Consider the following 21,398-nt stretch of genomic DNA (forward strand, 5'->3'; position numbering starts at 1 on the left):
GAGAGCATGTTTTCATTTCCAATGAGAACAGAAGACAGCTTATAAAAGCTTTTAAAATATTTCTATTACCCAATAATTCCTCTTCTAGAAGTCTATACTATGAAAATGATCCAAAATATAGGCCCAAATACAAAGATACTACGTGTTTTAGCCCAAAGCTAGGAATCTAAATATCCAATATCAAGGAACTAGTTAAATAAAGTTTGGTCTATCCAAATGATGAAATATTATGAGGCCATTAAAAATTATTTATTTAGAATTTAACACGTCAAAGCATCATTTATGATATAATATTAAGTTAAACAAAACACTGAACTAAATTCAATAAGCTCTCAATGTTATTAAAAATATTGAAAAAGCTGGAAGGAAATAAACAAGAACACTGACAACAGCTGTCTCTGTTTCTAATTTCTATACTTCCCAAATACTTTCTACAGTAAGCTTTTTTTAATTAAAAAAAAACAAACAAACATGCAGTTTCTTTTTCTGGTTAACTGCAAGTGATACTGTCAAGACCCCATTACAGTTAGTTGATTCCTAAAAAGCCAGGAAAAGCAAAACTGAACTTTAAAGCTAGCATTTAACTACTGATTATATTTTTCCTGACCCTACAATGTACATAGTTCAAAGTAAAAAAATAAGAGGAAAAAAACTCAAAAGACAATCATTATCATAAACATAAAGAAAGAAGACCAGAAAGATACCTGTAAAATGATAACAGGGATTATTTTTGGTTGGTGGAATTACAAGGCTTTTTAAATCTCTTTTTAGTTTAACAATTATTGTTACATTTTCTATAATGAACATCAATTACTTTTTGAATAAAAAAAAATCTTTGCTGCTTTCCTTTTTAAGAGGAACTACCTCTTAAAAGGTTGTTTTTAAGAGACAACCACCAAGCAAATCACAGCACATCTATACAAAGGAATAAACAGCAACTTTAAAATGTTGTAAAAGAGTATTCAGTAACACAGAAAAACATTTGATATATTAACTGACCATACTATAAAACAGTATGTTCAGAATGATCCCACTGTTTTTTTAACAACAAGCACACGAAATGTCTGTTTATACAAAGAAAACACTTTGGAAGGAAATATCCCAAAATATTAATAGTGTTTTATCCTAGGTAGTAAGATTAGAGATTATTCTAATTTTCTTTTTTTTTTTTTTTGCTTCTGTATTTTGGTAAATTTTCCTTTCTTGAATATTGGTTACTTTTCCAATATTAAAATAAATTAACAAAAGCTACATTAAACAACAAAAAAAATTTTACCTTGTTAAATAAAAGAGAAAAAGAGAAAAGGTGAGCAGGGGTATCTTACTCAAAGATCTTTCTTTAAAAAGGCTTCCCAGCTCCATCCGAGCTCTAATTTTTAAATCAAGCTGGTCTTCCAGCATCAAAAGGGAAGTTCGTCTCCATCCTTCCTCCTACTGTAGACTTAACAACACTTGAGCAGGACATCGACTCCAGCAGCAAAGGTCACCCCTGTTGATGGGGCAAACATATGTGGTCCAGAACCTTTAAACAAGACCCTAGGGAGAACAGGGTCTCGGGGTTAAAAAATTTAACTGCCTTCTATGGCGATGAGTCTGATTACACGTGAATATAATATGATCATTGATGAAGGAAATGTAGTATTTATGTTGCAAATAACACACTAACTATAGGATTATACTCCCGGACCTGGCAGAGACCTCTGAGACCATCTGAAGACAATTTCCAGGACACTGTCTTTAGGATGCTATGTAAATATTGACTAGAAACAATAACAGAGATGTCACGCTAGAGGATCTTAAGTAAACAGTTCAAAAGCCTGGCTTCCTGTTTATACAACGTTAAGTCACTTCATGGCTAACCACAAGGTGATTCAGCACGCTGATCTGATCAGAGAATTTCTTGACCTGACATATCATAAAAGAAACTATGAAGAACAGGGGGAAAAGCCGGAAGATCACACAAAAGAATGAAAATAAACACGCGGACATGTGTCTTCCAGCCCAAACCATGAGGGGTCTATGCCACCGGCCCAGATGGTCAATCAATTTCCAAATCACTGTCCTCACTGTGGCAGGTGGCAGAGTTACGCACAGAGGTTCGCAACAACACTTCCTTTTCCGGGAGCAATCCAAACTCCTGGAGGAAAGCCTCAAGGTCCACAGCAAAGAAATCTTCCCCCAGCTGGTCAGTGACTCGGACAAAGTTGCCAATCAGTTCGCCCCCCTTGTAGATGAGCAGGGCAGGGAGGGCATTCCTGGTGAAGCGGCTGCTGGCCCCGATCACTGAGCTCCTCACCCGGCAGAACTTGACGGCCGGGTACTCTGCTGCCAGGCAGAGCATGCAACCGTTCATGGCTTCGGTCCCTGGGATGCCGTCCTCATAAATGTGGACCATGATGAGGGTGCTCCTCTGCTCCTTGTCAATCATGTCCAGGAATCCTTCTCCACTGGGGATCTCAAAAACCTGCTTAAACTGGGGCCCCTGGTAGAGCTGCTGCCGCATCTCTTCCATCCTCTGCTTCCGGTACTGCTGCAGGAACTCCTCATCATCCTGGTCCTCGTTCATCACCGCCAAGTCCTTCAGAGTCATCTGCGGGGGGACCAGCAGTGAGCGTAAGAGATGTAAACCCGACAGCGACACAGGTTACACAAGACGTGTGAGGCGCCATGCTAATAATGCTGGCGATCGGGGGCAGCTTCCGAGCGAGGCCTGGGTGCTCCTGATTACCTTCCCGCTGATCTTCTCCTGGAGGTCCTTCTGCTTCCGCTGCTCCTCCTCCTCGTCCAGATGGGACCTGCAGCTCAGGGACAGCTTCTTGATCAGCCTCTCCATCTCCCGGCACTGCTCCTCCCGCTGCTCTGTCTCCAGCTGTTTAAAGCGGCGCCAGTCATTGATCACGCCTTTTGGACCTGAGTTGGGGGTGAATGTGGAGGTGACCAAAGATGACCAAGGGATTAGGGGCCAGTGCACATCTGTCCAGAGCTGGCTCCATCAACGGCACAGGGATACTCACACAGGGCAGCGTGGTCCACACACAGGCACATCCATGGCAGGACGGTGTGCGAGAATTAAAGGGCTACACTAAGACCCAATGTTAGGAGATGAGTGAAATGAATTCAGACTCATCTACTCAAAGGAAAATAAAGCAACTCTTAGAAACAATAAGGTAGCTATAGGTTCCCTTCCATGAAAAGTGTCTAAACATACTAGGTCAAAAAAGAAAAGGTAAAATGCAGAACAATACCATGGTATGATCCTTCAATTTTTAGAAAAAGAACTATATGTTCATGTATAAATATTTACATATATTTGTATATGTGCATGTATATTTGTATGACCTCTATATTTGCATGTAGAAAAAGGGCCAGAAAAATAGGTAAACTGTTAACAGTGGATATGTCCAGGAAGTAAGGAGACTGGTGAGAGAGAACTTTTACTTTTTTCTTTCCACACTTCCTTATTATCTGATTTTTTATAACAAGATTGTGGCAGGTTGTCCTGTTATTCAAACTAACCCCAAACCTCCCGGCCCCCATGCTATATAGCCCTGCCCCTTACCACGTGACTTGTAATACCACCTCTGGGATGAAAACATGTATCCCCAGCCCACTGATGCAGGGTTTGGCCATGTGACTTACTGTGGCCACTAAATTCTGAGCAAAAACTTAACGAGCTGTTATATGTCTCCAACAGCCCTCTCTTTCTCTACACTTGGTCAGGAGAACAGTGTGTCCCCAAAGGGGCTGCTCCTTCAGCCTTGTTCCTGGAATGACAGGACATATGAAGCAGAAGCAAGCTGGTGATCGATACGGGTAGCAAGTAACATGACTGAGAAATAAACCTTTGTCATCACAAGACATGAGACTGGGAGGTCAAGGTTCATTTGTCGTCACTAGAAAAAATATATAAATATCTGTATGAAGAAAACTTTAAAATGTTGCCAAGAAACACTAAGAAGGACCTGAATAAATGGAAAAGCAATACCATATTCCTGACCAGGAAAACACAACATCACAAGGGCATAATTATCCCTAAATACATCCATATATTTAATGCATTTCTGATGAAAATATGTGATTACACACGTATGCATGCTCCTTTGGAAAAATAAGAAAGCGGGAGTTAAGAAAATAATGACATAGAAGAGTTCTGTATGGGGACCAGGCTTACCAGATACTAAAGCATGTTATAACGGAATAATTAAAGCAGTGTGGGAGGACTTCCCGGGTGGCCCAGTGGTGAAGAATCCGCCTGCCAAAGCAGGGAACAGAGGTTCAATCCCTGGTCCGGGAGGATTCCATGGTCTGTAGAGCAACTAAGCCCGTGTGCCACAAGTACTGAAGCCCACGGGCCCTACAGCCTGTGCTCCACAACCAGAGAAACCACTGCGACGAGAAGCCCAAGCACCGCAACCAGAAGCCCCCGCGAAACGACGAAGACCCAGTGCAGCTATAAACAGGTAAGTCATTAAAACAGAAAAAAACACTGTGATATTAAAAGACAAATCAGTGGGAGAGACTACCAAGTACAGCCAAAGATGCAAATACAAGCAGAAATTCAGTAAAAGATGGAACTGGCACTTCAAACAATGGAGAAATGGCCAGTCCTGGTGTCTGAGTGATTCCCTGGGCCCAGCAAAGGGACCAAGTTTCCAGAGCCTTGAAGACAAGGGGTAACACCCCAAAATACAGACTCATTTTCCACTCTACCTTCACTGGCCAAGCAGCTGCCAAGAACAAGGTCGCATCTCCTGATACCTGGCAAACAAATGCAGTATTGCCTCACGAATTGATTGCTTCTCTGAGGTGCCCACCAGTGTTTTGGGGGAGAAGCTTCGAGAACAAGTTGAGGAGTGGCTGTCCTTCTATGAGATTGGAGAGATTCCCTGAAAGAATCTGGATGTCATGAAGGACGCAATGGTTCAGGCAGAGGAAGTGGCTGCCACGATTACTAGGAAGCTCAAGAAACAGGAGAAGAAACACTTGAAGAAGGAAAAGAAAAGGCTGGCTGCAATTTCCCTGGCTTCTTTAGAAAATAGCAGTGCCCCGGAGGAGTGTGAGGAGACAAGTGAAAGACCCAAAAAGAAGAAAAAGCAAAAGCCCCAGGAGGCTCTTCGGGAGAATGAAATGGAAGACCCATCTGTCTCTTTTTCCAAACCCAAGAAAAAGAAATCTTTTTCCCAGGAAGAGCTAGTTAGTGGTGATCTTGAAGAGACAGCTGGTACTGGAAGTCCTCCCAAGAGGAAGAAATCTTTTCCCAAAGAGGAACCAGTTACTGACCCTGATGAGTCAGAAAACAAGAGGGTCCCCTAGAAAAAGCAGAAATTGTCTTCCAAGGAGGAGCCACTCAGCAGTGGACCTGAAGAGGCTGCTGCCAGCAAGAGCAGCGGCTCCAAGAAAAAGAAAAAGCTCTGAAAGCTATCCCAGTCAGTTAGAATGGACATCTTCCTAGTGGGGCATAACTTACAAAGGTATTCTCCATCCCATCCCCTAGAGCCCAATAAAAATAAAAACAAACAAACAAAACAAAACAAAAGCAATGGAGAAAAGATGGCTTATTCAGTAAGTGATATTGAAATAACTGGGTAGCAATATGAAAAAAATTAAGTTGGAGTCCTACCACTTAACAAAATGAATTCCAAATAAATCAACAGTTAAGTGTTAAACAAACAAACAAACAAACAAAATCATAAAAATACTTTTTTTAAAAGGCATGGGAGTCTTTTAATAATCCTGTAGTGGAAAAAGGCCTTTTACATAAGAAATAAAACTAAGAAACTATAAAATAATGCTTTCAAGCACATAACAATTAAAAAAAAAAAAAAAACACTTTCTGCCACAAAAAGAACAAAAACCAAGAGAAAAACAATAAAATAGAAATATTTGCAACTCAAACCACAGATTAATTTCCTTAATATATAGCTTCCTAAGAAGAAAAAGACCAAGTACCCAATTTTGAAAATGAGCAAAGGACATGAACATATCCTTTAAAATTAGAAAAAAAGACTCGTCACTCCCAACCTAGAGGAGTGGAATAGAGGTTCAAGAGGGAGAGGACATATGTATACCTATGGTTGATTCATGTTGATGTATGGCAGAAAGCAACATAATATTGTAAAGCAATTACCCTCCAATTAAAAATAAATAAAATTTTTTAAAAAAGACTTGTCCCTTCTAAAAAGATAAAAATTAAAACTACAGTGAAGTGCCATTTGCCATCTATCAGGATGGCATTACGGTATCAAAAAAGTTTGGTAACACAGCAGAATGTCATGTATATGGGAACTGTCACACTCCTGCTTAAACTACAAACCAGTACCAGCTCAACTGACAGCAATTTGGAAATAAGAAAATGTAGAAATGTAAATATCCCATAGCTAGGAATTTATACTACCAATATACTCATACCCATGATTTATGGGATATCAAACACCTATTCATTTGAGAAGCTAGACTCAAAACACAGATCGGGCTATTTGAATCATCAGCACACTGCCATGCATACATGTTAGTATTGCGCAGTGCAATGGCTAGAAGCACCGTGAAATGGTAACACTGGGTTGTCTCTAGATGTGTGACTGGAATTACAGAGAAGTGATCATGAGACTTCTGATACATTTTTAATGATCATGAGACTTCTGATACATATTTAATGGACATTTTTTAAACCTATTCCCAGAGCCCAGGATTTCCAGTACCTGTGTTAACTGAGATGCCTTCACCTGCCAAGTCCGCATCTGCGGGCATGGAACTGCCAGCCAGGGCACCTCTGCCTCTGTCCTTGTCCTCGTGGTCGCTGTCCTCCTCCTCACTGCTGCTGTAATAGTACTGCAGCTTCTCTCCCAGCAACTTATCATCCAGGGTCGTCATCGTGCCTGGGAGAAGGCGACAACAGCAGGCTGTTAACTGGCTTGAATCAGACAGACATGAATCTGAAGAGTTGGGGCTCACCTGCGCTCAGATCCTACTATTTATAACACCCTAAAAGTGACTGTTTTCATAAGCAGGATCTCAGCAAATCCACACAATGATCCTGTGACAGGGCTTATCATGCTCTTTTTGTAGAAGGTAAAACTGAGGCTCAGATGAGGAAAGTTTCACTGCTGAAAGTTTATAGCAAACAGTTGAGCTGGGCTCAGATCCCGGGGGTTCCTCACTCAGACAGACTCAAGGGGTGGGTCACTGCCTTCTGAACAGTATACCCAGTGTACACACAGTATACCCTGAAGTAGGATGGTGGCTTGGAGCAGTCTACAGAGTGACTTAGGATTTTTATCTACACATACTTTTTGGTTTACCTACCAAGCAAGACTGCTGGTAATTGAAAAACTGGATAAGAATTCTCAGGAAAAAATCCAAAAAGCAGCACCAAGAGTGGGATGCTGAGACATTGCTTGTCTAAGCCCATCACTCATTCATCTCTTGCCTTCCACGTCCCAGTGAGGGCTAGAAAGCCCTACCAACTTTGGTTAAAAGAGGGGCCCATGACAAGGTTTAATAATTCCCCGGTGTTTAAGTTTCCTAATGTGGCTTGGTCGGCAAAGAGACCACGTGCAACGCAGAAGACACCTGTTCGATCGCTGGGTCAGGAAGATCCCCTGGAGAAGGAAATGGCAACCCATTCCAGTATTCCTGCCTGGGAAATCCCATGGACAAAGGAGCCTGGAGCGCCAGTCTATAGGATCGCAAGAGTTGCACACGACTTAGGGTGGTGAGAGCCAAGCTTCTGCATCAGAAGAAGCCTGGGACATCTGGGGAGAAAAGTACAGCTTAGTCCCTCACAAGTCTGCCTGAGGATCTCTCCAGAAGGGGCTGTAACTCCAGCATGCCTTCCTTTGAACATTGCAATATCGTGCTTCCTAGATTACAGGCATCCACGCCCCTGTTAAGACTCCGTAACAAAGTGACTTCTCCCACCGGGCAGGGAGGTCTTGAAAACAAGAGATCGCCAATGCCCAGCACGAGGGCTCTGCACAATTTGCCAGGTTCACAGAGACAGCCCGGATCTGTGGGGATATCCAGGGACCCGGGCAGCCAGACGAAGCGGGGGCGAGGGGGTGCAGAGTGGCAGGGCTGAAAAAAAAAGATGCAGGAACAAAGCCGGGATCGGGGGGCGGTGAGAGAAATGGAACCAAACCTAACTTAAAGAGGCAGAGGGGCCCTGGTGGTGCAAGGTGAAAAGATAAGAGACTCGGCAGGGATGCGTACACGGTGAGGGCGGTGCCTTAGGTAGGCGGCTGCAAGGGGATGGGGAGCAGGCGGGGCCTTTAAGGGGAGGGGCCGAAGGCGGGGCCCGCGGGAGGTCTCCCGGAGAAGGCGGGGTCTTTAAAGGAAGGGGGGCCGAGGGCGGGGGCCGCGGGAGGGCTCGCGGAGGAGGCGGGGCCTTTCGGGGGAAGTAGTCGAGGGCGGGGCCCGCAGAAGGGAGGCAAAGAGGCGCGGAACCTTGGGGGATCCCGAGGGAGGTGGGGCCAGCGGAGGGAGCCGGGAAGCCGCAAAAACCCTGGGGGTCCGGGGGCCGCGCCAACCGGGCCATCTCGTCCTGGCTTGCCGACCACCTGTACTCTGCCACCTCTCACCTCATACCCTATCCCTGCCGCTTCTTCCCGGCTGACCTTAGTGCAGTTCCCCGGCCTCGTTCAATCCAATCCTTCAGGCTGGCACTTCGGGAAGAAGGGTAACGCTCGGCTGGAGGAAGAGAAGTGGCTCGGCACCTTGAGCACTAGGAGAAAAGCCGCCTGAGTCCCGACTGCGCGGACCAATAGGGCAGCCTTTCTGCGTCAGCGCGGACACACGCTGCCCAATTAGAGGAAGCGCATCCTGGCCGGCCTAGCGGAAAGCTACGGGTCCTACTTTAGGACAAACTTCTCGACAAAAGTAATACTCTTCTATTTGCTTTACTTTTGTTTTAATTTGAACGAATGGCCACGCTAGATATGCCCAGCTTTGAGCAATAAGAACAATTTCGTTGTCTTTGACCTGTCCGAAAACATTCTACATGTATTGTTATTGATTGTTAATCACATCACGTCTAGTAAGACAGAAGAAAGGCTTGGACATTAATTTTGCCCAAGAACACACAGCCACTTTGGATTAAAAGAAGAAAGTCAAGTCCGAGACAACTAAACGCAAAGTGAAATCCTGTATTGGATTCCGGAACAGAAAAAGGACTTGAATGAGACAGTTGATGAAATTTGAATAAAGTGTATCAAGAAACAATAGTATTGTTATCAATAGTTCTGATAATTGAGCTACAGTTTTGTAAGATGTAAACTTAAGGGAATTCTGGGAGAAGAGTATAGGGGAACTCTATACTATTTTTTGAACTTTTTGGAAACGTAAAATGATTTCAGATTCTGAGCCCTTATTCAGGCACCGAATACACAACATGAAGTAGCTCCTAGAAAGCTTTGTGTAAATTGAATCATTCAAAATATACTAAAACAGTACACTGTTTAAAATATAGGTAAGTTTTATTTCCCTAAAATTTGAGATTCTTTATTTGTGATTCTAACCCACCTGCATTTGTCTGCAAATTTGTATATGCGCATGTTTTTCTGAGAAGCTGTTTGTCCAGGCTATCAAGAGTCAAAACGCCCATCCCCAAATTTAGGAAAAGTTCATATAAAGAGATCCTATGGTAACTTTTTGTATTTTTGTTTGCAGAGTGAATAATCTTACCGTAATCAGATTTTGTGAACAGCCAACTTAAATATGCTTGTGATCTGCTCTAAGTGACAAGCCAGGAACTTCCCTGGTGGTTCAGTGATTAAGACTCTGCATTCCCAATGCAGGGGACCCCTGGTTCCTTCTCTGGTCAGTTAACTAAGATCCCACACTTTGTTTGGTGGCCAAAAATAATAAAAATTTTAAAGTAAGTGACAAGCCAGCACCCAGCAATAGTCTCTATATAGGAGAGTCCGCCAAAATATTTGTTAAATACTAGATAAATGCTTGGGCTTCCTTCATAGCTCAGTCAGTAAAAAATCTGCCTTCAATGCAGGAGACCCAAGTTTGATTCCTGGGTTGGGAAGATCCCCTAGAGAAAGAAATGGCAATCCACTCCAATATTCTTGCCTGGCAAATCCCATGGACAGAGGAGCCTGATGGGCTACAGTCCATGGGGTTGCAAGAGTCAGACACGACTTAGTAACTAAACCACCACCAGATAAATGCTTTACCTTTTTTTTTTATTTCCTCTCACATCTCCCTGAAGCAGTGGTCTTCTTCATGCACGGAGGCTCCTTTTCCTTCAAAATTCACTTTCAGTTTAAGGCTGCAAGTCTTGAGGGAGCCTTCAGAGCTGCTGAACAATCCTAGTTGCCCTGGGCAGACTATTCCCCTACCCTCTAAGCAAAGCAGTTCACACCTGGTCTTTCACATCTTCGACACTCTTCCCCTGTCCTGGCTTATTACCTTATGACCTTGATTCTTATTTCAAGTGAGAAACAGAAGCAATCAGTAGAGACTTGTACCCTCAAAATGTACCAACAACCCCCTGCATCTGGGTCTATGAAATGAATCACCAGTGCAGTGAATTCTGCTCCTCCAGCATAGAAAAGGAATCTTCTGCAGGTTCTTGCCCTCTCTCCCCTGTGTATTCAGGCTTTCTTTCTGTTTTTCTAGTTTTCATCTCTAAAAGAAAATCCTCTCAGATACCATTTTCCACTGTTCAGATTGTTAAAAATCAAAAAAGTTTGATAGCACTCAATGAGACTGTGGGGAATACATGGCTGATAGGAGTGTAGTTGATACAGCTCTTTCGGATGGCAACTGAGAAATATCTATCAATGTGCCTTTAGCATATGCAATCCCACTCCGGAAGGTTTATCCTATCAATATAGTTGCATGTATGTATTGTTTACTTAAAAAAAAAAAGGAGGGAACATAGAGGACATTATGTATGTATTAGTTTCTTGCCTTTTGCAATGAAAATACAGACAAATAATACCATTTTCTTATGTGTGCAGGAAGTAAAGCATTGAAGAATATACAAGAAATAATTCAAATGGGAATCAGGAGTGGGAGAGAGACTTTTTATATATAATGTTTTATTTGTAATTTTTAATCATCTGAAAGTATTATCTATTATGTTCCAAAACTTAATATTTTTTTGCCAGTCAACCTCACTTTCCTCCTTCACCATGCCTCGCCAACCACATTTCACTTCTCTGATCTCCTTTACAGCCAGAACCAATAGATCCCTCATTCTCTCCTCATCCTACTTCAGTTCGGCTTTTGTTGCCCCCAGTCCACTGAAACCACACCTGTGGGGGTAACTGGTGACTTTCAAGTTACCAAATCCTAGATAGAACCACTCAGCAACATTTGACAGTTATTTCAAGAGAAACGCTTTCTTCTCTTGGTTTCATGAAGAGTGGGCTTCCCTAATAGCTCAGTTGGTAAAGGATCTACCTGCAATGCAGGAGATCCTGGTTTGATTCCTGGGTCAGGAAGATTCCCTGGAGAAAGGATAGGCTAGCTACTCCAGTATGCTGGCTTTCTTCTCTTGGTTTTCTGAAGGATACCTTCTCCTAGTTTTTCCAACTTCATTGATACCTTCATTAACTGCTTTGCTTCTGATCTCTAAATAAGGGAATGTCCCAGGTTCAACCTTTTGACACCTTTTCGTAGATTCCTTCTATGTATACCCCTGTCAAAGAATAATATGGAAGAAGTTAATTATATGCAAACAGATTTACTCATATGAAAGAGAATCAATAGGTGCTTGTCAACAGGGCTTTTAAAAGAGAGGATTTATAAAAGAGAGCAGGGAGATGCGGGGTGTCTGGAAACCATGAGTCTTGTCTGCTTTTCTAGAGGGAAACTGACAAGCTGCTGCTGCTGCTGCTGCTAAGTCACTTCAGTCGTGTCCGACTCTGTGCGACCCCATAGACGGCAGCCCACCAGGCTCCCCCTTCCCTGGGATTCTCCAGGCAAGAACACTGGAGTGGGTTGCCATTTCCTTCTCCAATGCATGAAAGTGAAAAGTGAAAGTAAAGTCACTTAGTCGTGTCCGACTCTAGCGACCCCATGGACTGCAGCCTACCAGGCTCCTCCATCCATGGGATTTTCCAGGCAAGAGTACTGGAGTGGGGTGCCATCGCCTTCTCCGACTGACAAGCTAGCATTTTGCAAAGCAGTCAGTCTAGGCAGCCTGCCGTAGAGCTGGCTGGCTCAAGGCATCAAGGAAAACAATGTTAGCTATTTATAGATTCTTCAGAAAACTGTGAAGTACAGGGAACAGGTTGTCTCTGTCTATTGTAAGCACCTCTACTTGGCTGAGCCAATTTCCTCATCAAAATTCTCTCAACTTCTCATGTCAGGATTTTCCAGAAAAATATATTCAAAATACAGGTCATATTTTGATGTTGTAAGCATGCATTTTCATTTATGAGAATTTTAGTCCTGAGGATGTGCTGGTAAGTATTAATTATTGCCTGAATTTAATTGGTCTAAGCTTTAAAACCATGCAACAATTCCTATCTAAATGTATGAGAAAATAATAGGGCCATAGTTTGTATTATGAATCCCATATTTTATTCCTTTTTTAAAAATATCCCTTGGGTTTCCTTAAGGTTCCAAGAAATGTGAATAAGTGTAGTGTAACTGCCTTAGTTATCTATTCAGTTCAGTTCAGTCACTCAGTTGTGTTCGACTCTTTGTGACCCCATGAACCGCAGCACGCCAGGCCTCCCTGTCCATCACCAACTCCCAGAGTTCACCCAAACTCATGTCCATTCAGTTGGTGATGCCATCCAACCATCTCCTCCTCTGTCGTCCCCTTCTCCTGCTACCCTCAATCTTTCCCAGTATCAGGGTCTTTTCAAATGAGTCAGCTCTTCATATCAGGTGGCCAAAGTATTGGAGTTTCAGCTTCAACATCAGTCAATCCAATGAACACCCAGGACTGATCTCCTTTAGAATAGACTGGTTGGATCTCCTTGCAGTCCAAGGGACTCTCAAGAGTCTTCTCCAACACCACAGTTGAAAAGCATAAATTCTTCAGCGCTCAGCTTTCTTTGTAGTCCAACTCTCACATCCATACATTACTGCTGGAAAAACCATAGCCTTGACTAGATGGACTTTTGTTGGCAAAGTAATGTCTCTGCTTTTGAATATGCTATCTAGGTTGGTCATAACTTTCCTTCCAAGGAGTAAGCGTCTTTTAATTTCATGGCTGCAGTCACCATCTGCAGTGATTTTGGAGCCCCTAAAAATAAAGTCTGACACTGTTTCCCCATCTATTTGCCACGAAGTGATGGGACCAGATGCCATGATCTTAGTTTTCTGAATGTTGACCTTTAAGCCAACTTTTCACTCTCCTCTTTCACTTTTATCAAGGGGCTCTTTAGTTCTTCACTTTCTGCCATAAGGGTGGTGTCATCTGCATATCTGAGGTTATTGATATTTCTCCCGGCAATCTTGATCCCAGCTTGTGCTTCTTCCAGCCCCACATTTCTCATGATGTACTCTGCATAGAAATTAAATAAGCAGGGTGACAATATACAGCCTTGACGTACTCCTTTTCCTATTTGGAACCAGTCTGTTGTTCCATTTCCAGTTGTAACTGTTGCTTCCTGACCTGCATACAGGTTTCTCAAGAGGCAGGTCAGGTGGTCAGGTATTCCCATCTCTTTGAGAATTTTCCAGTTTATTGTGATTCACACAAAGGCTTTGGCGTAGTTATCTATTGCTGTAGAACAAATTACCCCAACATTGAGAAAACAGAACAGTATTCATATCTCCTAGTGTACGTGAGTCAGGGCTCTGGGCATGGCTTAGCTTGGTGCCTCTGGCTCAAGATGTCTTATAATGTAGCAGTCAAACTGTTGGCTGGGACTGAGGTCTTATTCTCAAGTGGGGCTGTTGGGGCAATAGAGATCCACTTTCAAGCTGATTTCCATGGTTGCTGGCAGACTTCTGTTCTTTTCCACCTGGGTTGGGTTCCTAAATGCCCTTGTTATTATCTAAGATAACAAGATGAGAGAGAGAGAGAGGGACAGAGAATCCAAGACTGAGAGAGAGAGGAACAGAGAGAGAATCCAAGACCAAGATAGAAATGAGTCTTTTATAACCTAACCTTCAAAATTACACCCATCACTTCAGTTGTATTATTTTCATTTGAAGTGAGCCAGTGAATCCAGCCCACACTCAAGGGGAAGGGATTATACAAGAACTTGAATACCATACCAAGAGGCTGAGGGGTCCACCCTGAAAAGTTCTCCTTAGGGGGACTGAAAGCCAGTTAAGTATGGAGACATACTTAGGTTGGTAATATTTTAGAGGATTTTGAAAGTTAGATAACATAATTAAAAGCCAGAAAGAATAGCTATCATTGTAATTTTTTGCAAAAAGTAAATTAGACAGCTTAAAGAGTTGAGCGGACAGAAAACAGGAATCAACAAAAGGTAAAAAAGTGAGAAAACTAATAAAATGTTTAAGTATAAATGTAAGTGTACAATTTTAATACTGATTTTCATTGATCTCTTTTGTTCTCTTGTGTATTATAGAGGGGTTATCCACTTGTATGCTTGCTGGGAATGTCGTTTGCATCCATCAGGAATATGACTGTGTACCCGAGTCAGTGAACAGTATTCCCCAGGACCACTCAGTTTATCTTACCAGTATTCAGGGGTGATGTGGAGAGTGACATTTCCTTTTAATGAGAGTACCGTGTGTAATTTATAGTTTTTGAAGTATTTTACCTGTAATGTAAGGTTTTTGTTTATTCATAGAGAGTACTGAAGGTTTTTCCTGGTGGGAAAAACAAAACCCATGAGCTGTTAAAGCATTTGCCTTTTATCAAGGGAAAAATCTTGATCCAACCAGATTTGCCAACTATTATTAAACATATTTAAAGTTTTGAAGTAACTGAAATACTTCAATGCCTCGAGGCTGGGTTCCCAGGCTTACCATTTTTCCAGATTATAATCAACTGGAGATAAAACAAGACTTGGTCCTCTATTGAGTTTCCCAGATAAAGTTTTTCAACCAATATTTTTGTAAATTTAGAACAAATTTGTCCCTGTTGTTTGGATTATTTTTGTTATAAAAGTATTAAAGGTCGAGAAATATTAATAGTTTTGGATAACATCAACCAGTGTGAGAATTATTTCAAATAACCTTTCTCTTTACCTTCCTCTGTCAGTATGGGGCCAATTTGTGGCAATTGAATATGTCTTTCTTATTTACAAATTAGACTAAACAACTTTTAATTTTTGTATTAATGAATGTAAAACCAGTGAGGGCTACTTCCTTATAATAGATACTTTTTTTAAGTTTTAAAAGTGGTATCTTTAGTGTATGCTTTAATTTTATAAATTGAAATTTGCTTTAGATGTTAGATTGTCTTTAAGAAGCAATTAAATTTCTTTTTAAGGTTTTGGTTAGAGCATCTGAGAAAACCTCTTTGCTTTCATAGCTTTGACAACAATATTTTAGTAGCAATATTTTTCTTTAAATAGTCCAAATATTTAAAATGTAAGAAACAGAATACTTTCTCTTTTTTAGAAATATTTGGGTTTCTCTTATTTACATATACATTTTTAATCTTTATAAGCCAGTCAGGACAGAGCTTCATTAGATTTTGAGAGTGTAATAACAGATACTGGGCTTCCCAGGTAGTATAGTGGTACAGAATATGCCTGCCAGTGCAGCAGATGCAAGATATGTGGGTTCCATCCCTGGGTGAGGAAGATCCTTTAGAGGAGGAAATGGCAACCCGCTACAATTTTCCTGCCTGGAGAATCCCAGGGATGGAGGAGCCTGGTGGGCTACAGTCCATGGGGTTTCAAGAGTCAGACACGACTGAGCACACATGCAGTAATAGATAAAACCTGTGTTCTGATTCACATGGTGGATTACACTGATTGATTTTCAAATGTTAAACTAGTCTTACATTCCTGAGATAAACCCTATTTGGACATGATGGATTATAATTAACATACATAAATATCTGGATTTGCTAAGATCTTAAGGATTTTTGCATCTGTGTTCACAAGGGATATTGAGCTGTAATTTTTTGTTAAGTTATTGTCAGGTTTTGATGCCAGGGTTTTACTGATCTAATGAAACTAGTTAGGAAGTTCTCTCCATTTTCTGAAAGAGCTTCTGTGAAACTGACATTATTTTATCCTTAAATGTTTAATAGAATTCACCTGGGAAACCACTGGGAGCCTGAAGTTTCCTCTGTGGGAAGCTTTTCATAATGAATTTCATTTGTTCAGTAGATAACACAGCTACGGCAGGCAGCTTCTAAAATGGTTCCTGTAGCAGTAAATAATCTGTCTCCTAGCTCTCAATTCACTCTTCTTGGCTTTTTAAGAATGGACAGAATTCCTTTATGCATCTCTCCTTTGCAGTGAGCACAATGAACTACTCAGTAGTGGGCACTGGAGGAGGAGGGGCTGTGGTCAGTGGTACGGCCCTAAGGACATCCAGTGGAGTTCTTCCCTAGACATGGGCCCAGCACATGTGGTTATCCTGCAACCTCCCTCTGGTCTGGCACTAAGAGAGCCTGCAGCCGTCTCAACAGGGAAGTCAGTGCCCTGAAGGGCTCCTGCCTGCATTGGCAGCCAAAGGCTTCCTGTCTGCACTGGCACCAGTTTTCCTCTGCAGGCTCACTTGCAGTCCAGAACATTGCTTTTTGCTTGCCAGTAACCAATCCCAGGCTGGGCAAACCAGCAAACTTCTCTTCTGCCCAGCGGGTCTCTTCACGGTCTCCAGTGAGGTCTGGCCCCCAGTCTCCATAAGAGATCCCCTTTCCAAGTTTGTCCTTCCTTTCATTTTTTCCGCCAATACATGCTCACCATTTTATTCTTAAAAACAAACAAACAAACAAAAAAAAACCTGGGACTTCCCTGGTGGTCCAGTGGCTAAGACTCCATGCTCCCAATGCAGGGGACCTGGGACTAATCCCTGGCCAGGGAACCAGATCCCACATGCTGGAACTAAGAGTTTGCATGCCACCCCGAAGACTGAAGATACCATGTGTCACAACTAAGAGCTAGTGCAACCAAATACATGAATAAACATTTTTTAAAAATCTATTTGGAAAACCTAAGTAAGATTAAACTAGGAGGACAAGTTTGTCCTTCCTTAGTTACTCTCCCTAAGCCATAGTGTACCATATGGAATTTTCGTTAATATTATACTCACTCACGGACTAGATTGTAATAATTCTTTTGTATCATACAGCCCCCTATGGTTTTTACCTCCCGATGGGAGTAGAGGAGTCACCAGGTCTGGTGCACACAGAGGTGAGGGGATCACACCAGAATATGATTACCAGGAGGTATGGGTCTTTGGGAGCTATATCAGTTCCTGAGTGTGGTCTGGAGCTAGTGATTTGTTTCTAAGGAATAATGACAAAACTGATGGGATGTTGCTTCCAAGATTCAGTTCAGTTCAATTCAGTTGAGTCCTTGCGACCCCACGGACTGCAGCACACCAGGCTTCCCTGTCCATCACCAACTCCCAGAGCTTGCTCAAACTCACGTCCATCGTCAGTGATGCCGTACAACCATCTCATCTTCTGTCGTCCCCTTCTCGTCCTGACTTCAATCTTTCCCAGCATCAAGGTCTTTTCTAAGGAGTCAGGTCTTCGCATCAGGTGGCCCAAGTATTGGAACTTCAGCTTCAGCATCAGTCCTTCCAATGAACATTCAGGACTGATTTCCTTTAGGATGGCCTGGGTTGATCTCCTTGCAGTCCAAGAGACTCTCACAAGTCTTCCCCAACACCACAGAGTTCAAAAGATCAATTCTTTAGCACTCAGCTTTCTTTATAGTCCAACTCTCACAGCCATACATGACTACTGGAAAAACCATAGCTTTCACAAACAGATCTTTAATATCTCTGCTTTTTAATATGCTATCTAGGTTGGTCATAGCTTTTCTTCCAAGGAGCAAGTGTCTTTTAATTTCACAGCTGCAGTCACCATCTGCAGTGATTTTGGAGCCCAAGAAAATAGTCACTCACTGTTTTCTGTTGTTTCCCCATCTATTTCCCATGAAGTGATGGGACCAGATGCCATGATCTTAGTTTTTTGAATGTTGAGTTTTTAAGGCAACTTTTTCACTTTCCTCTTTCACTTTCATTAAGAGGCTCTTTAGTTCTTCTTCGCTTTCTGCCATAAGGATGGTGTCATCTGCATATCTGAGGTTATTGCTGTTTCTCCCGGCAATTTGATTCCAGCTTGTGCTTCATCCAGCCTGGCATTTTGCATAATGTACTCTGCATATGTTAAATAAGCTTCCAAGATAAGGTTATGAAAGATTGTGACCTCACTGCTCCTTCCAAAATAGTTGGAATAATGCTCCTATTATTAGCCTATGAAATTACACAGCCCATAAAAACTAACCATGCCTTATTTTGAGGCCTCTTGCCCTTCTGAGATGGCCCACATCATCTGTGGAGTGTGTTTCTCTCTAAATAAATCCACTTCTTACCTATCAAAAAAAAAAATTGTGACTTCTTTATAGCTCATGCCACCTGGCCCCACCCCCTACTTATTCCGGGCTCTTTTGGTCTGCTGAGCCAAGCTACCATTTGATTGTCATCTCCCCTACAGAGAGGCTCAAGAGGCAGAAAACTGAGGGCCAAGCTTCAGCCAGTGAAAAGCTGAGGCATCATTCCAACATTCAGGAGGAACTGAACCCTACCAACAATAAGCGGAGGGAGCTTGGAAGCAGACCCTTGATCAGGAGAGTCGTAAGGTGACTACAGAGCCAGTTAAGACCTAGACTGCAACACCGAGGTTGTGAGAGAGATCCAGAGCACAGTACTTCTCTAAGTTACGTGCAGACTCCTGACCTACGGAAACTATGAAATAATGTTGTGTTAAGCCACTAAATTTGAGGATTCTCTTGTTATGTGATAACAGGTAACTAATAAGAGTTGTTCCAGTTTTCTTTTTTCATCCTGTATCTCTTTTGGTAAATTAGGAATTTGTCCATTTTTAAGTTAAAACCATATAGTTTAATTTATTCATTTCCTTCAGAAGTAGATCAAGTACACTAATCTACTTGGTCAAGAAATACTTCAGAAACAGGAAAAAAAAAAAAAAAAAGTCCACACAAAGACATGTACACAAATGTTCATAGCAGCTTTATTTGTAATAGTGAGAAAATCACCCAAATGCTCTAAAATGGGTGAATGTTCAAACAAAATGTGCTATGTCCATACCATGGTATACTTACTCAGCAATAAAAAGAAGAAACTAAGACATGCAGCAATTTGGATGGTTTTCAGGGGAATTAGGCTGCATGAACAAAGCCAATCTCAAAAGGGTACATTCTGCGTAATTTCACTTATATATATATAAAGGGATAGGTCACATGAGGGACCACTGAGATGACAGAATAATTTTTTTTTCAGTTGTTATCAAGAACTGTGGTGGTTCCACAGACCTACATGTGATAAAACTGAATAGAACTACACACACACACACACACACACACACACACACACACAACACACACACAAAAATGAATGCATGTGAAAGCTGGTGAAATTTGAAAAAGTTCCATAGATTGTGACTAACATCAATTTCCTGGTTTTAGTATTATAGTCTAGTTACATAAGAGACTACCATTGGGGGAACTGTATGAAGAGTACATGGGTACTCTATTATTTTTGCAAATTCCTGTGAATCTATAATTATTTCAGGATATCAAGTTTAAAAACAAACTAGCAAAAAACTTCAGTTGATCTCATCCAGTCTCTTGGGTTAAAATATGTTTTAAATAGCACTCTGACCCTCTACCCCCATTACTCTTCATCTCATTTTCAGTGAGGTTGACTTTTAAGCAAAGACCCGATGAAAGCGAGAGATCTAGTGAAGATTCTGACAGGGGTCGGGAAAGCCTTCTAACCTTAGGGGACAGCATGGGTAAAGGCCCTACGATGGGAGCAGGCCTGGATGGCCTGTTGAAGAAATCAGTAGCCAAAGCGGCTGGAGCACAGTGAGTAAAATATCAAAGAAAAGGCTCTGGCTTTCACCCTGAGTGAGATGAGCAGCACTTGGAGGGTTTTGGGCACAACAGTGAAGAGATCAAGCTGACATTTTAACTGATTTCTCTAGCTGCTGTGGGGAGAACAAACTGAAGGGGAGGCAAGAAGCAAGGAGAACAGGAGGCTGTCACAGTCCAGGTGAGCGATAACTGTGACTTGGACCTCTGTGGTGAGAAGTGGTGAAATTCTGGGTATCTATTTTGGAGGCAGGGCTGACAGGTTTTGTGAGATATTTACTAGAGATCTAGTTAAGATGTTCAGGAGATGGCCCTATCTAAAACTGTTCACATAACTTAAAACTATAATCTAAGTTTCATGAAGTAAGGGACTAATTCAATCCTGTATCCCTAATGTCCAGTTTTTAGAAGATTCTCAAAAATGTATTTGTTGCATGAGTCTATCCGTAAACTACCTGAGCCTGAACACTTGATGATGGATATTTATCAAATGCACTTGGGCTAAGACAGGCTCCAAACCCATTTCATTCATGATGGCAGTGGTTCCCAACCGTTCTGCACACTGGCAACACCTGGGGAGCCTCAAAAGTACCAGTGCCTTGATCCCACCTCCTCAGATTGTTTCAGTTGGTCTGGGGTGTGTTCTGAGCTTTGGGATTTATTTAAAGACACCCAGGTGACTGCAATATACAGGTAAATTTGGAACCACTGCACTATGGACTTCTCAATTATAAAAAAAAAAAAGTCTTTGTTAAACTGCATAATTACTTCAATAGGTGTCAATTATAAAGAAAATAAAATCTTCTTGGGATTTCATTTCCTTCACTAAGTTTCCTCTCCTTTCCTCTCCTTTGAGTCAACTATCCATGGTTCTTTCCCTTCTTCCTGACTCAGTGATCACTTCAGGGCTTATACAAAATCACCTATTTCACAAATACTGATGTTTTCAGCAATGAGGTCTGGGATTCTAAGCCAGATTTAATCCATGACAATGTGGAGATGTTCTACTTTTCAAATCCATCTCTTTTCCTCCATCCTTGCTTTGGCCATGCTCTAAACCCTTCTTACCTAGACTGTTGACTTGCTTCCCTGCTGGTCAATCTCCAGCTTCACCTAACAATACTGCCAAAGTGATCTAAAACCTCAAATGGATCAGATCATCTAACTTCCAAGACTCCCTAAGAGTCTCTTTAGTATTCAGTGTCCTTCACAGAGGTCTCCAATTACCTCATCTAGCTATGTGACCGTGGGCAAATTCTCTAAGATCTCTGCCTCAGTTTTCTCATCCGTAAAATGGTGAAAATAATGGTCCTAGATGATATTATACCTATAGCACTTAGAACTGTGTCTGGAACATATTAAGTGCACCAAGAGTTGGTTAAGCTATTCCTCAAACACTCCTTCCACTGTTTAACACTTATGGCTGCA

General features: G+C 41.9%; 1 protein-coding gene across 2 annotated transcripts; it reads right to left on the bottom strand.

Moving 5' to 3' along the window:
* Nucleotides 1–230: 230 nt before the first annotated feature.
* Nucleotides 231–9,064, bottom strand: PDCL (phosducin like). Of its 2 annotated transcripts, none has more exons than XM_027556199.1 (4): nucleotides 8,577–9,064; nucleotides 6,699–6,875; nucleotides 2,729–2,910; nucleotides 231–2,590 (listed from the first exon to the last, which is right to left on the bottom strand). In XM_027556199.1, the coding sequence occupies exons 2-4, from the start codon at nucleotides 6,868–6,870 to the stop codon at nucleotides 2,039–2,041; spliced, it is 906 nt and encodes a 301-aa protein (XP_027412000.1). In that variant the 5' UTR covers nucleotides 6,871–6,875; nucleotides 8,577–9,064; the 3' UTR covers nucleotides 231–2,038. The 2 variants fall into 2 exon arrangements, with proteins under 2 accessions (XP_027412000.1, XP_027411999.1); XM_027556198.1 differs by having other exon boundaries at nucleotides 8,613–9,062.
* Nucleotides 9,065–21,398: the final 12,334 nt, after the last annotated feature.

This window comes from Bos indicus x Bos taurus, chromosome 11 (assembly GCF_003369695.1).
Source record: "Bos indicus x Bos taurus breed Angus x Brahman F1 hybrid chromosome 11, Bos_hybrid_MaternalHap_v2.0, whole genome shotgun sequence".
Classification (NCBI taxonomy): domain Eukaryota; kingdom Metazoa; phylum Chordata; class Mammalia; order Artiodactyla; family Bovidae; genus Bos; species Bos indicus x Bos taurus.